Raw genomic sequence first — 20,826 nt, forward strand, 5'->3', positions numbered from 1 at the left:
AGAGGACGTTTTTTCCAGAATATGTTCTAAGCAGGCCCACTAGTTGAAACAAGGCATTCTGATTAATATCACATTTGTTAAGATGCAAAATCCACCCAGTTTTAGCCATCTCAGGGGGCGGCCATTTTGTCACTTCTGTTGACAAAAACATCAAAGTTGCTCAGGGCTCAGGTAACGACCAATCACAGCTCACCTGTTTGTTGAAGTTGAGCCATGACTGGTCGTAATCCAAGCCCTGAGCAACTGTGCTGTCGTTTTCAGTCGACAGAAGTGACAAAATGGCCGCCCCCTGAGATGGCTAAAAACGAGTGGATTTGTCATATTTCACAAGCACAATATTAATCAGAATGCCTTGTTTGAACTAGTGGACCTGCAGAGAACATATTCTGGAAAATATATGTTTAGGTTGACTTCCACTTTGAGTACATTTGTCCCTTTAGAAGCTCTTCTCTTACTGACGTGACACTCAGAAAGTGACACTCAGAAAGGCAGGAATCTGATGAGTCCCGATTGTGAGAGCACACCCATGATAACGGTCAGTGTGTTTTCTGTGGTGGAAAGTTGTCTGCCTTGTTTGGTCTTAATGTGGGTCAGTAAAGCCGCCCGCCGTGGGACGTGAGCCTCCCATCCCGTCTGATCCAATCAAAGCTGCCCCGTGGGGGATTATTACGTCCACAAAGACTCCTGTGTTGGCCCCCATCTGACTCGCAGCATTGTCATTTCCATGTTTTACGCCCTCCGCGCTACTCCGGCTACACTTGTGCTACTGATCACAGCTTTGTTGATGTTGAAGGATTTCTTTACCACTTTCCCTCACTTTGATTGTCTATTTTGGTCTCCTCGCATCAACACTGCAAGTGCTAGAAACATGTCAAGCCTATTTTTAAGATAACTGCTGCATCTGCTAACGATTTCCATTAATATGTTCCGTTTTCCAGAGTGATGATTAACGGTCCACGACCTGGCCATTGTGTGAAGCTGCAGAGATGCATCTAAAAATAAGATGCTGTAATATCAGGTTGCTTAGCAACAGCAACACAAGCAGTTGATAGCTGAAAAAGACAACTGCTGCTGCAATAGAATGCTTCAAGAATAACAATATTGGTGTTCAGAAAAGTTAGGCTTTGTTGGTGTTATTTCCCAATTATGATTAATTGTTCGGACTAAATATTTAACTTTAAATTGTTCACTATAAGTACAACCCTATAATCAATCTAAGTAAAGAAATAGACTTTGATTTGGTATTAAGGTATCAGCAGCCTCTTTCAGGCAGAGATCCCTTAAAATAAGCACCTTAGAGCACAAGATTTATCCGCCTTTGCCTTTTACACACAACCCACCAACGAGGAATTTTGTTACGCCCACCCTCTGTTACAGTTCCGATACTATCGCCAAAGAAGAAACTGCCAGGTCGACTTCTTCCCACCTTTTCTGTGTTGGTGCCTTTCACATACTACATACAGTATTACATTGACCATTACCTCCCACACACGCAAACATACTCTTATGGCTCTGAAACTGACTGCCAAGGTGAAATTTCACCAAGTTGAGTTCTTCGCCTTACTCTGTCAGCACCTTTCTGACAGAACAGCGTCATGTGAAAGGCTCTTGAACCCCAGGACTTAAGGTAACAATGGCATCTTCACTTGGGTGCTCAACCCAAACATATTTTTTTCAAGAAAATGTTCCCAGCAGGCCCACTAGTTGAAACATGGCATTCTGATTAATTTTGCGTTTCTAGAAAATAAAGTTAAGCAGCAAAATGCACTTATTTTTAGCCATCTCTGGAGGCGGCCATTTTGTCGTCTGTCAACTGAAAATGACATCACAACTGCCCAAAACGACCAATCACGGCTGACCTTTTTCTGAATCTGAGGCATAATTGGTCGTTGTAAGCAGTTGTGATGTCATTTTTAGTAGACAGAAGACAAAATGGCCATCCCGATAGACGGCTAAAAACGAGTGGATTAACACTTATTCCACAAACGCAATATTTATCAGAAAGCCATATTTTAACTAGTGGGCTTGCATAGAACATATTCTTGAAAAAAAAATGTTTGTGTTGACTTCCGCCTTAAATAAATCATATAAGCAATGCATCTTCATGCGAATATGAACCAATTTGCTTTGATGTAGTGGCAGGCCTTAATCGATTAGCACCTAACTACAGACAGTGCGTTTGATTTTTGATGCGTTGCAAAAAGGTTCTTGGTGTCAAACATTATGGCTTTGGTCTCACGTCATTCGTCACATAGTGGAGGTCGGCCGTGAGCTGCAAGTGAATGACGCGACAAACCTTTTAAAAGCGGATATCTGCACACATTTCGGATATAATTTGTGACCAAACTGGAAAACAACTGGATATGTCAAATGCTTTTGTGTAAAGCCTGTCACTCAATAATGAGTTGCTAACTACACCAGCCAAGGAAAACACAAAGCCAGCGCAGCCAAGACTTGATGCAAATCTGTCAACAATCCCATCCAACTGAGACAAAGGGAAGAAAATAACCCAGGCTGTGGAAGACTTTATAGGATTTTCACCATATTCTGTAGTGGATAATGCCAAGTTTCAACACTTGCTGAGAACACTGGAACTGCAATAGAAGGTCCTGTCGCATGGCCATTTAAAAAAAAAGAAAATACCTGGTCTTTCATGCCATCGTCAGATTTTTAAAAAAATTATTTCATACTAAAAAAGGAAGCTTATGCCTGACTGTTTGCATTCATAAATGAAAACAAATCCATAGAAATATAGAACCAAGTTATAGAGACAATTGATGTGAAGTATGTGAAGCTGTTGCTGGCATCTGTTTCACGTGAGCATCTTTTCTCAATCCTCAGCTGCGTGTTTCAGTGTATTAGTGTTTAATAAGCAAGTAGTCACAAAGAAGATTTTCTTCAAATTTTCAGGTGTGGTTGGAATTTCAAATGAAAGACCATCCATCCATCCATCCATTATTTATACTGCTTCTCCTCACAAGGGTCGTGGCCGTGCTGGTGCCTATCCCAGCTGTCTTTGGGCAGTAGGCGGGGGACACCCTGAACTGGTTGCCAGACAACCGCAGGCGCAGGTCACACAGAGACAAACAAACATCCGCCCTCAAATGAAAAGACCAAAACATAAAATACATGGGGTAAAAACAACCGTAAGGGTAAAAAAAAAAAAACCCATTCAACTAATTAAAGGTACCACTCAAATTCAAACGTCTATATCATGGAAACTACACAATAGAAGCGATTTTGATGTACAGTAACTTTAAAGCTGTTTCGTAGTCCTACAAACTGTTACAAATGTTCTAGTCATTCCTCATCTCCAAGTTTAAAAGTGGTTAAAAAGTATATTTGTTTTTATTTTTCCTCAAAAGTATAATGGTAGATACTTCAGGATGTGAAGAAGCTTCTTTGTAAATACTGTGATGGGAACTTTCTGGGAAAGTTTCTGAGGAATGACTAATCATGTATAGGGTGGCGGCTATTTAATATTTTAGAATTGATTATCCCATCAATTAGTTGGACAAAAAAAAATGTGTATTATTAAATGAATGAAATGTGCACGTTGGATGCAGGCATTATTGTTGTGCATTTGAGGTCGCCATCCTCATGTTCCACACTGTAATATCTGTGACTTTGAGTGTGTGTGGCTTTTAATGCGGCCTGGTCTGGTGGGTGGTGTGGAAGTCAGAGAATGAGTGCGTGTATGTGAGAATGAGAGTTGGCTGTCGTGAGCTCAAGTTGGTGGACGGCTCTTAACTGGATAACCATTCGCAATTAGTCTGCGTGCTGAGTGCCTTGGGCATTATTTGTGGCCGTAGCGGCTTGTGTATCAATGTACTTCTTACTATTTGTTCAATAAAGCAATTGGAAGTGCAGCTAGGCCGATCTTAAACCTCTTGTGAGGGCTTTACAATACATTTGAATGGTTGTAGGCTAAATTTAATGAGCCAACGTCGATCACTTGTGCTGTCGATCGCAGATATGCTGTTGCAGTACGTTGGTTAGGTTCTGCAGTTGATCTTAATCTTAAATGTGAAATTATCATTGAGAAAACTTTGGACATGAACTGTCTTTTACGCAGTCTTCCCACCTGGTTTGTCATCATCCTGCCAACTTATTTTTTACTAAGAGTGGTTGGCATTGTGGCGTGTGGCGGAAAAAAAAAAAAAAAAAAATCACTGCGCAACTTTAAGGCCAAGATTTTGCTTGGACTTTTTTGGTGTGAATTTAATTATTTTGGTTATTCAATTGTTTCAGCCCTAATCTCTGTACAACACGTCCATTCGTAAATCAGATATATATGTACAATATCACCAGAAGAAGACAAATACTACTGCACTGGCAGACATTATCATGTATTCATTTTTAGGACCATGTTAGTAAGTGGGAGAGTCTCTTTAATACGCAATGATAAAAGTTGATAATTCTGAATGATTTTTAGTTGATTTTACCTGCTTTAAACAATAGTGAGTACGTTTGGAAAATTCCATCCTTGGACAGAACGATGATTTTACATGAAATGATCCTAGAGCTCAGACATCCACTGACTCACCGTCTCTACTCACACTGCACACGACCGCGAGGAGGGGGTGTAAAATTAAAGTCATTTTAAAAGGTTTGTGTGGTGGAAGCTGCCATGATGGAGCCCTCCAACCCGGCCGGGGGCCCCGATGGTGGGGGTCGCATGCATGAATCTGGGGCACGAGGATCACTGCATTAAAACAACAGACGCGTTTAGGGTTAACCCATACGAGTTACAGTATATTGTTTTCCCACCAGGGGAACATCTTATGGTTCCATGTAATTTGTGTGGCTGTTGAATAAACGCATGAATAAAGAAACGTAATATAGAGATTAAGCGTTTTTGAGGGGTGGCCCGATGAGCCAAGTTGTGTTGGCCCTATTAGAACTGGTACAGCCAAAGCTGGTTGCCACCTACCTGGTTTGGTGCAAGTAGCAGAAACTTTCTCCGATAATGCCCAAACAGCAGAAAGCAGCAAGGATCGCAACATGGAGGCACAGTTTCTTTCTTTTCATTTTTTAAACAAGATGTGTTGATTTTGGGCGCCACGATATTGGAAAAACATGCGGTGTGCAATATTCGTGCTGAATATTGCGGTATTTAACATGTGCCTAAAGAAAAGTAAAAGAAAAGACTTATCTAGGGAAAAACATACTTTTTAAAAAATTTTAATGCTAATTTATTATACATATAGAGGATAAGTAGTTTGGATAATGGATGAATCTTTTTTTTAATTTATTTACAGTAGTGTTAATGGCCCTAGATACTGTTCTCCTACTGGATAGCGATACACATTTAAGGTTGAATCTGACTGGCCAAAGTCAAATAAAAGCATACAATTCCATTATAAAATGTATTGCGTGTCTTTGCGGCACAGGCAATTATCACGATGACCATATTTTTTAGTTATACTGTGCAGCCCTCATTGTTTTTATTCATGAAATTTGTACTGGCCCGAAGCGTTTTGGTGTTCCGACACCACCAAGTCTGGATATAAATTGACCCCAAAACAAAAAAAAAACAAAAAACAACATGCTTTTTCATCCATCATCCATCCATCCATCCATTATCCAAACCGCTTATCCTCACGAGGGTTGCGGGCGTGCTGGTGCCTATCCCAGCTGTCTCCGTGCAGTAGGCAAGGTACGCCCTGAACTGGTTGCCAGCCAACCGCAGGCGCAGGTCACACACACAAATGAACAACCCATCACTCCTCGGGGCAATTTGGGGTGTTTGATTAACCGACCATGTATGTTTTTGGAAAGTGGGAGAAAACCGGAGTACCCAGAGAAAACCCACGCAGGTACGGGGAGAACATGCCAACTCCACACAGAAAGGCCAGAGCCCGGATTCGAAATATGGACCTCTCCACTGTGAGGGCGATGTGCTAACTAGTTACCCATGCTTTTCCCCAATTATTTTTTTGTCTTAAATATCCTTCTTAAACGTCTTTCTGGTTGTCCGTGTTGATATTAACTTTTGGTTTTAGTGGCCACACAACCCATTTCGGGCACCTAACTATTGCAGTTGAGGTAAAAACTATAGAAACATTTTTTTTACACATTTAAACAAACTATATATAGAAAAAATACATGAATTAAACAATGGACTGAACTTCCAGAATATACCTTGTTTGCGTCATGTTTATTTTGGTGTTTCAGTGGTTGTTGTTCACGTCATGTTCACTTTCAGTTTCAGAGACAACCCGTCCAATCAGTTGGCATATATGCTGTGCGTGCTGCTATGTAAAAATGCATACGAGATTGCTACGAGATGTTGCAAATAATATTGTTGATGCAAACATTATATGAATTTTACAAAAAAGAAAAACAATTAAAATCATAATGCCACTCCCTGGCCACAGTTATGTCTTCGCAGATAGAAAAGCAGACAAGTTTCAAAGTTAAGAATTAAGATTCCAAACCATTCAAAGTAGTTATCTTTTAGAGATGACCACAAATTTAATAACTACTGCACGGTACACACAGGTCAGAAGCGACTTGACACTTCTTAAACTAGCATCAGCAGGCCAGAAACATTCAGACTCAGTATTTTGTGCTGCATTCAAGCCGTGACCCAGCTGAGAGCACATTTTTCCAAAGCCCTGATTAACTGTAGCGGAAACTGGGATGAGTGAACGCAGTGTGATGAACACACGTTGAACACAAACACACGAGTCAATCCTAAATCACATCAGGATATAATCCAGTCATCTGATCTGGGATATAATCTCTGTGAGGAGGGTGGGGGTTTGTGGGCTGGACAGATGCCACATGGAGCATTTGGAAAGCATCGTGGTGGAGCTCTGAAGTGGCGTTGCCAAAAATACAACGCAAAGAGAGAACGGCATCCACACCAACTAGGAATCCATGGAGACAAGATGATGCTGAGAGATAGAAGACAGAAGGAAAAGGCATGGCAAGAATAGGCTGCTTGTATGCTCTCCTTTGTGCTTTCCCACTGTCTGCGTTACAAAATCACCAAAGTTAGGTTCACTACAGAGTCAAAGTCATCTTTTTTGGTCAATTTTTATAAAAAGGTCATGTTAGGTTCACTCAAGGCTTCAATGTTTCCAAAAACATGTTGGGATTACTTAGGACTGAAATTCATCTACTCAGCAATTTTATTAAAGCATACGCAGAGCTGCCAACAGACAGAATTTCATTTCCATTATTTGTCAAAATTTCAATATATATATTTTTTTATTTTGTCAAGTACATAACGCATGGGAGTTATTGTAGCGTATAGAAATAGGATAAAAAGAATTACATATACTGTTCAGTTCAAACGCACAGCACAATCATTACTTTATAAAAGGGATGGATGGATTATCGGCCCGGCCCGGCTCCAAAGTAAAATAAAAATATGTATTATATTTCTATACTGTACTTTTAACTTTATAGGCCCGTCCTCTCGGCTGACGTACCAATCCATTTCCTGTCCTATGCAGCTGTGTTATTTCGCTGGTCAAAGTTGTTTACTCTACGTTATAACTCTATTCCAGCGACAGGTGTACTGCATCACCTAACCACTTCTTTTGGTGTTTCACGTCTGCATGTCCATCATAATAGCTTGGCAATTAGCATGGCTTCTCCGTCTTTCTCCGCATACTCGTTTCGTGTCAGAGTCAGAGGTGTATCTTATTCACTGACATGAAGACAATGAGTAGTGGCTTGTGACGTGTGCTACGTTGACGCCGGACGCTCAGTGAGCTTGCGGCTCTGCATCATGTTTGGACACGTTAGCTAGCCAGCTGTAGCTCGCAGGGAGCCGCTCACAGAGAGCCGCTGCAGCGCAAGTTGAGCCTGGAAATGCAGACTCATTGCTGTATCAGCGATTAAGTCTGGTGGGTAGGTGCACCAAGTTCATTTCTGACGGGAAAAAAACCAACATCTTTTTAAATAAATTCTTCCGGTGCAATCAGCTGCTGGGGTTTTAATAACTATGTGTTCCTGGTCATTTAAAACTGAGTTTACTGTTGAATTAAACAAATCTCTCCCACACGCCATTTTTAATGTTATGAAGATGGACTTCCGCCGCCGAAGAGTGACGTTGCTCACGAAGGATACGGCAGAGCAAGTAAACAAATTTGATTGGACGGTTCATTTGAACCGAAGCCAAGTCGCAGTGAAGGGCTTGGTCTACAGAGTAGACCCACTTTCTAAGCGCAAGCAATCATCAAGCATTCCCTGATCCGAACAGCGGACAGCGGCGAGGTTGGGCAACTGTGCAATGTGGATGCAAATTTTTTTTTCTTTTTTAATTTATAACAATATACTGTTAATTTCATCGCATTCATTCATGAAATGTGTACTGGCCAATGTCACACACAGCGACGTACTGGTGATAATGTTGGACGCTGGATTTCTTTTAAATAGCCGGAACTATCAGCATTACGACCGGAACGAGTTAGAATTCAGATATTTCCGAAACAAAATACGGACAGTCTGTAACAGTTGGCAGCTCTGCATACGGTAGGTTCATTGAAGACGCAATTATCTGAAATGCTTACAAAAGGATGTCATGTATGTTAGGTTCAATGAAGACTTTAAATTGTCTCTGTTTACAAAAAACGGTTACAAATTAAGAATTAACCTTAGGCCTGCCGCACACAGAGCTTTGTGGTGGTACCCAACCGAACTCTCACAGTGCGCGGTGTTTGGCAACTAGTATCAAGATAACCTGGCCAATGGTTTTGCTGAGATTCAAAATTTGAATTGTCGTTACATGATGTACCAACAGCGCAGATTGCAGCCAATCAAAATGCATAGACTTGCACATGCTAAAAATACATTTCCAGGTTTTAATAGCAGGATCCAGCCGCCAAGACGCGTATACCCGACCAACCAATCACAGCACGCACAGTGCACCGTACGTGACACTCCCCGCCTCCCTGTTTGTTTGTAAAGCGGGGAGCTATAGCGGAAAGTCACCACGAAGCAGAGTTGGTCCCGAAAAGAAACTCCACATCCACAGTGTCGATTTGTTTTGGCTTTTTCTCGGAGGAGAAAGCGCAAACCAGTTATTTACAAAGTTTGCAGAGACTCTGTTCGGACGTCAGATGGCAACACGACAAACCTGTTTACCGGTAATCACTTGCGGAGACAGCACCCAAAAAACTACCACGACAGCCAAAGTAAACGGAGCTCAGACACATGGTAGCCAGAGGCAGCCGCTAGCTCCAAGCTAACGCAACCCACGGTAACACAGTCATTTAACAAGGGCACTCCATATGAAAAAACAAGCAAGCAGTGTAAAGAAGTAACTGAGGCAGTGACTACCACTTTCGCCGCCACCTTCGTGACTGAGTTTGCAATACAATTAACTGCGTCGTCTCGTCATCTAGGTCCCTTCGTTGTTACAGGCACGTAAAAACATTGACAGGAAATTCCGCCCTGTGGTGTCCTCGTCAGTAGCCGTAGCGATGCCCCCCGACATGGAATGAAACGGCAACAAATTTTGAAAACAACGCGTGTGGGTTGTGCGCAAGTATAAAGGCAAACTGTACCCGGCATTGAAGCAGTGACGTGCTTTTCTGATGTCGCCCGTGGGAGTATAAAGAAGCCTTCAGTCACCATCAATGTTCGCACAAAAAGTTTGATATTAACAAAAATATGTCATCCCTGAAACCTTTGTCTACAAATATACTTGATTGTCTTTATGAAAAGATTATGTAAAGAATGATTCTAAAACATGTAAATTATAAAAGATGTAAATAAGGTTAGTTTTATACAATGTCGACTTTAATGTTCTGAAAAATGTACATTTCATTTAAGTTTCAGTTAAGACTTCAAATTGAAAGATGGGTTGACTGAAGACCGTCTTCATTTAAATAAACACACAGGTTAGGTTCAGTGAAGTCTTTAAATTGGCCTGAAACGTTAAATACAATTACTCTAAACTAGTGATCCTCAACAGGATGATTGCTAAATGAATCAGATACTACACGACAGTACATATTGTAACCTCTTATCTTTTATTTGTCTCTGACGCTAAAGCACATGAGCCCTACGCCAAGACCCAGTTGCAAATCTAAATAATATATTCAAAAATTTGATGGCTTATGCCGACCACTTCTGCAAAGCAAAGCCCAACTCTGTGTCTGTCTCGCTGTCTGTCTATTGGGGGGGAAAACATGACACCCCGCCCCCTTCCCAGAAAATAGCCACCCTCCCACCGGCCTAGCAGGCTACAATGAGGGACCAAAGGAATGTTGTAGCCCCCCTGACAAAAAACCCTCGGCCCGCCAGAGCTTCATCACGCCGTCCAATGGCTGCGCAGAGGTGAAAAGACCAAGAGGGGTGGGAGTGCGGCTCGCAGAGGAGAGGTGGTGGGGGGCTACATTCCTCACTGCTCTGTCCTCTGACTGTCTGTCTGCTGGATGGGGATTGTGGATGGCGGTCAGCTGAAGGGGGGGTTTGGGTTGGAGGGGGATAGGGGATATGGAGGGTTTACCCACAGCTGACCTGAAATCAGCTGGCTGGGTAGGAGGGGGGTGGATTTAGTGAGTCAAGGATGTTCACACTAACTGACAAAGAAGGACAAAAGCAGAGTGCAATGGACTGTTACGACTGTAGCTATCCCACTACCCAATGTCGAGGAGTTGCATGCTGCAAAAAGCAAGAAATGGGCAGACCAAATTCTCTGGCGTCACCCCATTCCAGGCACCACTTTTTCCACCTCTTTCCGCAAACTCAACGAGGCGGGATATTGCTGGATCTGCGCTTTTAAACAGCCAATGCAGCTTCCCATAATCAGATCTATTGCATAGGTGTATAAATAGTTGTCAAAAAGCAACACGTGGGCGGGAGAGGTGGAGGGCTGCCTGCCATTCCTGTATGCCCAGCCGCATTTAGAATTGTTCTGCCTTGGCTGAGGTCTGCACTATTTTGTTTCTACTGTCAAACGTTAGGATGTGTTGCAAAATAAATGATTTGTACCAGCGGCCTACTATTAAGAGTTTCACAGTGGTGGGGTTTGTGTTCGGTTTTAGTGGCAGCCCGTTTATGAAGCAAATTTGAGGCAAATTTAACGAGTAAGGTGTGTGGAAGAAAATTATTTAAATAACTAAAATGACAGTATGTTTTTTAACAACCAGAAAAAAACGGTCTAAATTTCACTGTTTGCTTCATGTTCACCGTGGCAACCCGTTTAGGCAGCAGGCGATACGCAGAAATGTAAACATAAGTACACGTTTCCCAAAAATATACGCAATACATTTAAAAATACATCCAAGAATCTACTTTTTGAAACAAAGATAGAAGCAAATTTCACTTCGTTAGCGTTGATTACGTTAAGCGGGAACACATTTAGGTAGCCAACTAAAAACGGTAAAAGTACCTAAGAAAGCATGAATTTTGCAAGTAGATATATTATAATATAATATACTTTGTTCGCTTGATTAATTTTGACAGGGTTTGATCGGGTTTTTATTTTTATTTTTTTGCTGCCATTACGATACCGATAAGATAATACCGATGAGATATGCCAATCCCAATTCCGATCACATGGATTAGCTGCCCAGTTTTCAATAAAAAATGCAGCCAATTTGCGAGTTGCCTTCATTTTTTTCGCTTGTGTCAACAAGAGTGACATGATGCCAACAGGTAAGAGTCAGGCCAGACTTGAAAGTGGAACAATTGCATGAAACCCACCTTTTGTTTCACACCTGTCACCTGACGCAGAGTAAACACACCAAACTACACACAGCCAATAACAGCCCGAGTATCACAAATGACATCCAAGGTCATGTCAGGTTACAATTATCTGACATCCTATTTACACAAGACTGAGATATCTGCCAGGATGGTGACCAAACCATCTGCTAATTGTTTGTTATATATAGGTCGGAAAGTGCTGGAATTCATCAATCAACTCAACCTACAGTATGTAATATCTAATGGAGCTTTTAAATGACTGCACTCCTGCAACAGCAACAAAGTCCAGCGCGTGCCCGCCTTGGCAGCTCCACAGGAAAAACATGTCTTGCTACCAGCTTGGAAAAATTTGGGAGTAATTCAACATTAAGACTATTAAAATGGCAGTGGGTGTCCCACCCTACAATCCCACCAGACAACCACAGACTGGAGCAAATGTTTGACGAACACACGCATGCGCAAATGTACACTCAGACACTTGCTCGCAACAAAACTGTGATTAATATCTAGACCTCACGTCATTGCCTTCATGACTACATTCCAATCTTATCTTTGCAGAAAATTAGACAAACGCCGGGGGGAGAGCATCAGTACTAATACTTATCACTAACGGCCTGCTTTGATTTTAAAGTCAGTCTTCGAGTCCCTTGGGCACAGAAAGGGAGCAAAAGGCAAAACCATAAAAACGCTTTTCTTTTATGTAAACAGGAACACATTCGACTATTAAACTTTCTACTGCAAGTGGTCCAAAATGGCCTCCATACAATAAAAAAAAATACAGTTTATAGGCCAAAAGCATAGTGCTCATCAGCGGCTGCATTTGTTTACTGAGTATAGACAGCTATGGCATATAGTAAGTCGCTTAACTACTATATTCTGTGTGGCTACTTGGGGCCCCTCTGTAAAAATTTGAACACGTGTAGCTTTACTTCCCTAATGACATTTTGAACCACTTCTCCGTGATTGCTGTGCCACCCCCGCGCCTTTCTCACACCCCCTACTCAACCGCTTCTGAAAATATGTAGAGGCTAACTGTCACCAGGAAGCTAGGCGTGTTGTAGACGGTGGCGTCAAGGGCGCAGCGAGGCGTGTTTCGACAAGCAACGATAAGATTTCAATGATGCATCTAGCACGCATGTGGAAGGGGGCTTGTAAACCTTACCAGGAAACAACCCCTATGAATTGTCATTGATGTTGGAGGACAATTGAGGAAGGGAGTCGGGGGTGTGGGGGAATGGTTTTAGGTCTTCAATACATGACACAATCCCAACTCAGGAAGGGGCAATAATTCATCAGTGGCGTCATTTACCGTTGCTGCTTGCCCAGTAAGATAATTAGATGCATGGCAACGTCAGAGGTAACTGTTTTCAACGCAAAAGGGTTGTGGCCAGCAGCTCTCTGGTGTCTGCCTCTGTTACTACCCCAGAAGGCGGACAACTCACAGGTCCACTTCAATCCCGAGCCACAATGGCTGCTACCTTACACACAATTGCTGCTTCCCGTTTTTATTATCCCAGTTGGCATAAAAGAACAATTGTTTGTGAACAAAGGACAATGATTTTGGATCTTCTGGACTAGCTTTACTACTGCATTCCCGCCTCATTTGCAAATTAGCGTTATAATGGTAGAGTGCGGATTTATTTGCCGTTGCTGCTTACCCCAAAAATATAATTGGATGTAGACTGCTACGTTAGCTTTTTGCACTAGCTCGCCCGTGATGAGAGTTTTTAGCATTTTAAAGTGCATTAGCGGTTGATTGCATTTAGTATTTATGTGATAGTTGATGTTAAAAATTGAATCATCCCCTGAGCAGTTTTATGATTGACTCTGAATAGTTTAGTGCAGATATAACTTATCTCAATGGCAACTTTGAGGGTCAAATCAGCATACTTGCGGTCAGCACGTTTGCCCATCAGTTCTGAGGTTCTAAGTTCGAATATCGTCTCATGCCGTCTGGCGCTGAGTACTTCATGTTCCCCCATGCTTGCGTACGCTGTCTTTATTAAAGACTAAATTGTCCATAGGTTTGAATGCTTGTTTGTCTATATGTGCTCTGTGATTGGCTGGCAACCAGTCCAGAGTGTACCCTGCTTCCCACGCATTGTCAGCTAGGCTAGGATCCAGCTCACTTTTGACCCTGATAAAGATAAGATGAGTAGAAAATGGATAAATGGCAACTTGTCTTGTGGTCCACCTTTGAGGTAACGCTCTTATTGTATACAGAATGAAAAGTGTGTGGGGATGTTTAGCATTTCATTCCAAGGTCTGACAAGAAATGTATCAAAACAAAACAAAACAAAAAACACACACAAATGAGACAAATCTCTTACATAGCACCTTTGCTGATGATACAACCCTACCACACATCTAATTTCCTGGTGCCCTCCCTTAGCAGCTGACCAGCTGTGCAGTTTACAACCCAATATATAGCGGCTAGGGAGTGACTACAAACACTGCAAGGTTCTACATTAACGGTGGCCAGGTTGGGGCCACTACGTGACTGTGTCAGGACATCCGAAGTTTACTGACGCTGGCCCGATTAGGCCAGTGCAAATTTCATAAATAAATATAATTAAAATCAACACATTGTTGCTTTTTTTAATATTCATTATTTTGAGTTCTTTTGAGGTCACTTCTGCTTTTCAAGCACTGCCATTGGCGGCCAGTCGGGACTCATAGATAGTAATTTAAATTTAAACTGTTCATATTATGTCATGAATTATAATATACAAGGGAAAGTGCCAGTTCTGGTAGGGCTACCGATAACATGGCCCATTGTCATGTCAGACCCTACACTAACTCACCTCCTATTCTTTCCGGACGACTTATTCAAAATAAGGTGTGAACCGCGCACCTTTTTTAATGCTTGCTTGCGCAACGACTGGCATGGCGAGCCAGGCCACGCCACAGGAATGTACCCTCGCTCGTCCCACGGTGTCACCGCCATGGCTGCCGTCGGGCCGGGGGAAATCGGTCAGCGTCCCCTGCGCTGGCGGTTCTCGTCCCCCTTGTCAATCAATCACCTAACCGAGCACTCGTGTTTGCGCAGGGAGTCAATGATTGGCCAGGTCAGCTCAGGACAAACTTTGGCCCCAGGAAAATGTCGGGAACGTATGCGTTTGAAGGCTAAAAGACACGCAGAGTGACCTAATAAAAACGCGCTATGAATGTTAGGCATGTTGCCACGCCGCTAGCATGTCAGTTATCTGACCAGTGAATAACACGCGCAGACAGACAAAAACACACACACAACCATTCCACACCGTTAAGCAATAGTTCCTCATTATTCCTTCAACACGCTTCCCGCTGAGGGCTGGAAACTGTCGAAGTCACCCTTTTCCATTCATTACTTGCAATGCCAAGACAAAATGCAATTGTGCTACTTTTATTGATATTTTATAGGTTTTGAGTACTTCCTGTTTCCCACTCTGCTATTATCTAATGAAACTACAGCAGCCAAAAGACAAGCCAGAACACCAAATCTGGGAATTAAAACGTACACTGTCCTGCACAATTGCTATTTAAACAAAATACCAGATTGTGACAGTGGTTTGGAATTTGTTTTGGGTATAATAGTAATGTATAATAGTATGACAGTATTTCACCAGTGTGAAGTACAAAACCTCAGAGCCACAACCACCTCAAACCCCCCACCCCCCCACATACACGCACACACAGAGGAAAAGAACTTTGCACACCACACAGTTGTCAGAGTTAAACTCAGGTAATGGTTAACTGCTTTAGTATAAAAGTTTTAAACACTTTAAACAATTAGACAAAGAATTCCTTTCATATAACTATTTCATCTGAATTTGTTGTATTTGAGTTACTTTACTAATTAATCATTCCCAACCAAGACAAACTTCAAACAACAACCAAAAAAGCCATTGACTACAAGACTGAGATACTAGACATTGCAGGTAACTGTATTGCGGCGATGTGTTGCATTCAGTGATACCCAGAATGTGAAAAATCAAGTTATCTAAACTTTAAAAATGCTGTGACTTTTTTTTTTTAATATGAAACGAAACCTAAAATCCTGTTCGACCAAATTAAGGTCCATTGGTCTAATTTTGTATTTACATCATATGAAACGGATAACGGAGTGTATAATAGTATGACCGTACACTTCTGTGATTACAGAGGTCCCACATATTTTGAACTTCACACTCAGTTGTCAAAATGCGGTGATGGGCGACTGCTTTTGGTGCAAAAGTTTTCTCTGAAAAGAAAAAAAGGTCCCATCGACAGTTACAGTATTTTATACTTTTAAAAATTATTACTTAATTCTATTTTATTTAACAAAGCCATTTACTAAAAGATTGGAAGCTACTGTTAGTCATTCCGTTGCGTTCACCGACATCCAGAACACGTAAAATCCTAAAATAACTTGCATGTATTGAAATAGTTCAAATTTCTGTGACTTAGTTTATCAAATGAAAGGCAGTATCTCAACCACTCCGAGAGCAGGACACCGTGGGCTAATTCGTCTATTTACAAATCAGGAATCGCATTACGTAGCGTAGAATGACGTTTCACTAGTGTGACTGCAGAACTTCAAAACTCCCACACACACGAAGGCGATGAATTGTACACTCCGCACAGTTGTCAAATAAGCTCAGGTAATGATTGACTCCTAAAAGTTTTTCAAACTACAGGTATTCGACAAAATTCTCCCCCGGCGGTCGGCGACTTTGCCAACCGAACCGACGAGCTGGCCACAAGCGCCGAGCAAGCGGGGCCATAAAAGCTCGAAGAGCTCCGCGTTCAGAGCGTAAAACTAAAAGCACACACGGATCAAGTTGGACTTTTTCCGGACAAGTGGCGCCTTGTTTCCATTCGGGTGGGCGGCTTCGGGGAGTGTAAAATGCCTTCAATAAAGTGGCAACAGCGTGACGAGAAACAAGAGCAAATCAAATTTTAATCGAATGGGCCGGGGGAGTTGAGGGGGGGGTGAAAGTGACCGAGCCCCGGGAGCCATAATGGAGAAAGTGGGCCAACCGAGGCCCGCATTCGCTCCCTGACCTCCTGTCCCTCCCCTACCATTTTCTTCCTCGTTCCCAGTCTCCAGCCTCCAGCTTCCTTCCTTCCCTCCCTCCCGGCCCGCCTGTCCCTGCCCGCCACAACACCACCACGGGCTCGGCTGCTTCTCCTTACCTTCCTCTGCTGTTTCTCCCATGCCGGGTCCAGCAGCAAGTCCCGGTCCCAGTCGTTCTCCTGCTCCATGTAGGTCTGCGGCCCGCCGGATGAGTATTGGTTGTTGGCGGCGTGATAGTCGACCATGTCGGCGACAAAAAATGTCAAGCGATCAGGGGGGGAAAAATGTCCAAACGAATCAAAAACGAGCCAGATGCCGGGTTAGGGACGGAAGCACCACGCAAGAAGGAGTCCTTCTCTCGCCGCTCTCGGCCGTCACCGTGCAGGGATCTCTTTTTTTTTTTTTTTTTTTTTTTTTTAAGGCTAGAGTATCCGGTGTTGGCAAGCAAGCGGGCGGGGAGGCTACTCGCTGGGAGAAGAAAAGCTTTCCCTGAGCGTGGTGCGAGGCTGCTGGGCGGAACCCGGCCGCCCCGACCAACCAGAAGGGGACGACACTTCCGACGGCCGCCTTCACAGTAAAGCCAACTGCCTCCATGTTGGGACTACAATACTGTACATGATTGCCCACTGACACCTTTACATTGATACAGAATATTTTATAAAAGCATTTTGTATTTTTTTATGTATTTGTGTAGGTATAATAAGAAAAAATGTTGCATCTGAAAGTATGTAAATCGTGGAGCATTCGCCTATTAGCATAATATTTAAAGTCTGTTGCAATAGCTATTTAAAAAATTCCAATGTGTACCAATGTGTTAAAAATGTGTTTTTGTCTTTTTGTTTGTGTAGATTCTCAGTCGTCCGCTCGTGTGTATGTTTGCATACAAATATAAAGTAATAATATTGCTCTATTTTATTTTGGGTTTGTGATTGTTTTTTCATTTTTTACGATACATTATTTTATGAATGATGAATATTATAATATTCCTTTAGATGATTAGAATAAATGTTTTAATATAGCAGCAATAATAGTACTTAAAAAAAAAGACCTTACCCAGACCATTCTCAACCAGTGTGCTGTGGCACACTAGTGTGCCATGAGAGATCATCAGATGTGATTTTTGACAAAAATATATTATCTTCTAATATTTTTTGTTAATTTGTTAATTTATGTATGCCAAGCACGTATAGCAACAGGCAAAACAATTACATGCTCTTTCACTCGAGGTAAAGGTACTACATATATCCAATTTTTGTGAAGCGGTGTGCCGTGAATTATTTTACAAGGTGAAATACAGTATGTGCCTTCGCTCAATAAAGGTTGAGGAACACTGCCCTAGACCACAAGTGTCAAACTTCTCTCCTGAAAGGTATACTACATGTTCTAGATGTTTCCCTCCTCGAACACACCTAATTCAAATGATCAGGATCATTATCAGGCTCCTGCAGTGCTTGCTGATGAGCTGATCAATTGAATCAGGTGTGTTGGAGAAGGGAAATACCTAAAACAGGATAGTGTGCAGAATAGTGGCCCTCGAGGACCGTAGTTTGACACCAGTGTCTAAAACGTCTTAGACCATTCAACGTTGGGAGACACATTGGGCTAAGTTTCTTTCAGATCAGTCCAGCACTACATTTTACATTTTATCCTACTTTATTTACATTCACTTCATTTTCTTTTTTTTCTTGAAAAATTAAACAACTGGATTCAATTTAGGGCAGCACGGTGGTCGACTGGTTAGCACGTCCGCCTCACAGTTCAGAGGTCGTGGGTTCGATCCCGGCTCCGGCCTCCCTGTGTGGAGTTTGCATGTTCTCCCCGTGCCTGCGTGGGTTTTCTCCGGGTACTCCGGTTTCCTCCAACATTCCAAAAACATGCATGGTAAGTTGATTGGACACTAAATTGCCCCTAGGTGTGATTGTGAGTGCGGATGTTTGTCTCTGTGTGCCCTGCGATTGGCTGGCAACCAATTCAGGGTGTCCCCCGCCCACTGCCCATAGACAGCTGGGATAGGCTCCAGCACGCCCCGCGACCCTTGTGAGGATAAGCGGTACAGATAATGGATGGATGGATGGATTCAATTTAATGTTATGTACATATAGCTCTATTTAGTGGACTATACACTGTGCATATTATCAGATGGAAGACATCTCTCTTTATCGATTCAAATGAAATAATGGTCACATTTAGTAAAAAAACCAAAAAAAACCCGATGAGCGTTAATAACTTACAAAAACAAAAAAATTACTTCGATTTTCTGTTTATCGCTTTTATTTTGAAGGCGAGCTCTCAACTTTGGAGCGTGTGTGCGCGTGTTTGTTGGTTTTGCGCAGACACCCTTACGACACACCTCTGTCTCCTCCACCGCGCATTCATATTCTTGTAACCTTTGAACCGCTGTGTCTTGAAACTGTGACGACGTTGATGGAAATATTTTTTTTCTAAATCTGACAAGTCTTCAACAACTTTGACGTCATCTGGCGCCCCCTGCTGGAGTTTTGTTCACTTGTCAACATTTGCTGTGCAGCCGCATTGCAGCCACTGCCTGCCATCGCTGAAGAACTACAATAGTGAATATTTGCGGTCATTTGAATTAAATGTGTTCTCACATAGAGTGCCGCTGACTATGTCTGCTTCGTGTATTAGTATGCGCAGTGTATGGATTATCACTCGACTCCAGTGCTGCTGAATATTCTTGCCCACTGTGTTTTATTAATGTAGTCACGCCACTCCTAATAGTTAAGACTGCTAATTTGATTTAATTCCAGACAATTTATTGATACATTTAGCTTTTTTGTGACATAAAATGCTACTAACTATTTTTACCGACTATTAACGTCTATTCATGATTTATTCAGTTTACAGTCACTCCACTGTAGACAAGGTTGTAATAGTTTTGGATTTGTCACTATAGTTAGTTTGTATTTTGCTGTGACTTTACTTTTTTAAATTCAGTTAGTTTTAATTCGGTTTTAAAACAATTTTGTTAATTTGGATTAGTTTTTATTCTTTAAAAACGGTTAGTTTTAGTTTAGTTTTTATTAATTTTAGTATTAGGTTTTGGATAAATATATGGAGTATTTGTCAAGTGCAAGACAAAAATAAACCTTCACTAAGTACTGTGTAATAAAGCCAACTACAATTCTCAGACAGCTGTAACCTTCTGTCTTCTGTAGCGACGGATGTACAGCAATACCAAATTAAATGCATTTTAAATGAACCCGAAAGCTCATGTATGATATTAATTGCCAAAAACGAAAGTGAAGGACATTTTTGCTATAATTAGAGTTAATTTTTGTTAATTATATAAATGCAATCTGCAGTTTCAGTTAATAGTTTTCAAATTTATAGAAGCATTTTTGTTTTTATTTTATTTGGGTTACAAAAATGCTTTTTCCATTATATCTTCAAACTTGATTACTTTTGCTTCATACAATGCTGCTGACTGTTCATTTCTGTACGTATGACTTTGTGGTGATCCTCAAGGGAGAGACTTTCACCAGAAACCTGTAGCTTTAAGTGAAGGGGGGGAGTTGTCATGCTTTTGAGTTCAAATGGATGGTTGACTTGTAAAGGTTGAAGGAGAGTAGCTTGCTGCTCTTTCTTGTAAACTATGATCAATTTAGCTGACGCTCAATGGCAGAGCATTCAGTGATATTTCTATTATGCTGCTGACTATTCTTGCTGACCAGTCACATCTGTTCTGTAGACTACATTATTATTTTTATGTATATCACTCCACAGATGAAAGTTAATACTCCTGGTGTTTATTTTGTTTTGTTTTGAAGTAATTATTGATACATTTATAGTCTTTTGCGCGTGTGTGTGTGTGCGTGCGTGCAGGGGTATGCGCGTGTAATGTGTGTGTGAGAGAGAGAGAGACCTCAACAAGTAGGTCATGTTCCAACTGCCTCAGACCATTAGCATCACAACTGAAGCGCTTGTTAGCACATAGAGGTTATGGTCGGAGCTGAAGCTGTGATCAGGCCACAAATACCAATGTCAAACTTACTGTATACTGGATGAGGTACCAAATATAATGAGATCCAATGAAAAAAAAAAAAACACCTTTCCATTAATAATAATGCTTGAATTTAAGAGGTATTCATGTAAAA

General features: G+C 41.8%; 1 protein-coding gene across 2 annotated transcripts in view; it reads right to left on the minus strand.

Moving 5' to 3' along the window:
• Positions 1 to 17,194, minus strand: part of actn4 (actinin, alpha 4) — a 55,084-nt gene extending 37,890 nt beyond the window's left edge. Inside the window, exon 1 of one of the 2 annotated variants that reach the window (XM_086036139.1) lies at positions 16,831 to 17,194. In XM_086036139.1, the coding sequence (XP_085892265.1) occupies positions 16,831 to 16,956 (126 nt within the window). In that variant the 5' untranslated portion in view covers positions 16,957 to 17,194. The remainder of the gene's footprint in view (positions 1 to 16,830) is intronic. The other variant, XM_086036138.1, reaches the window with a different exon arrangement.
• Between the last annotated feature and the right edge of the window lie 3,632 nt (positions 17,195 to 20,826).

The sequence above is a fragment of the Filicampus tigris genome, chromosome 7 (genome assembly GCF_054856515.1).
Source record: "Filicampus tigris isolate MCC_2025a chromosome 7, RoL_Ftig_1.0, whole genome shotgun sequence".
Taxonomy (NCBI): Eukaryota; Metazoa; Chordata; class Actinopteri; order Syngnathiformes; family Syngnathidae; genus Filicampus; species Filicampus tigris.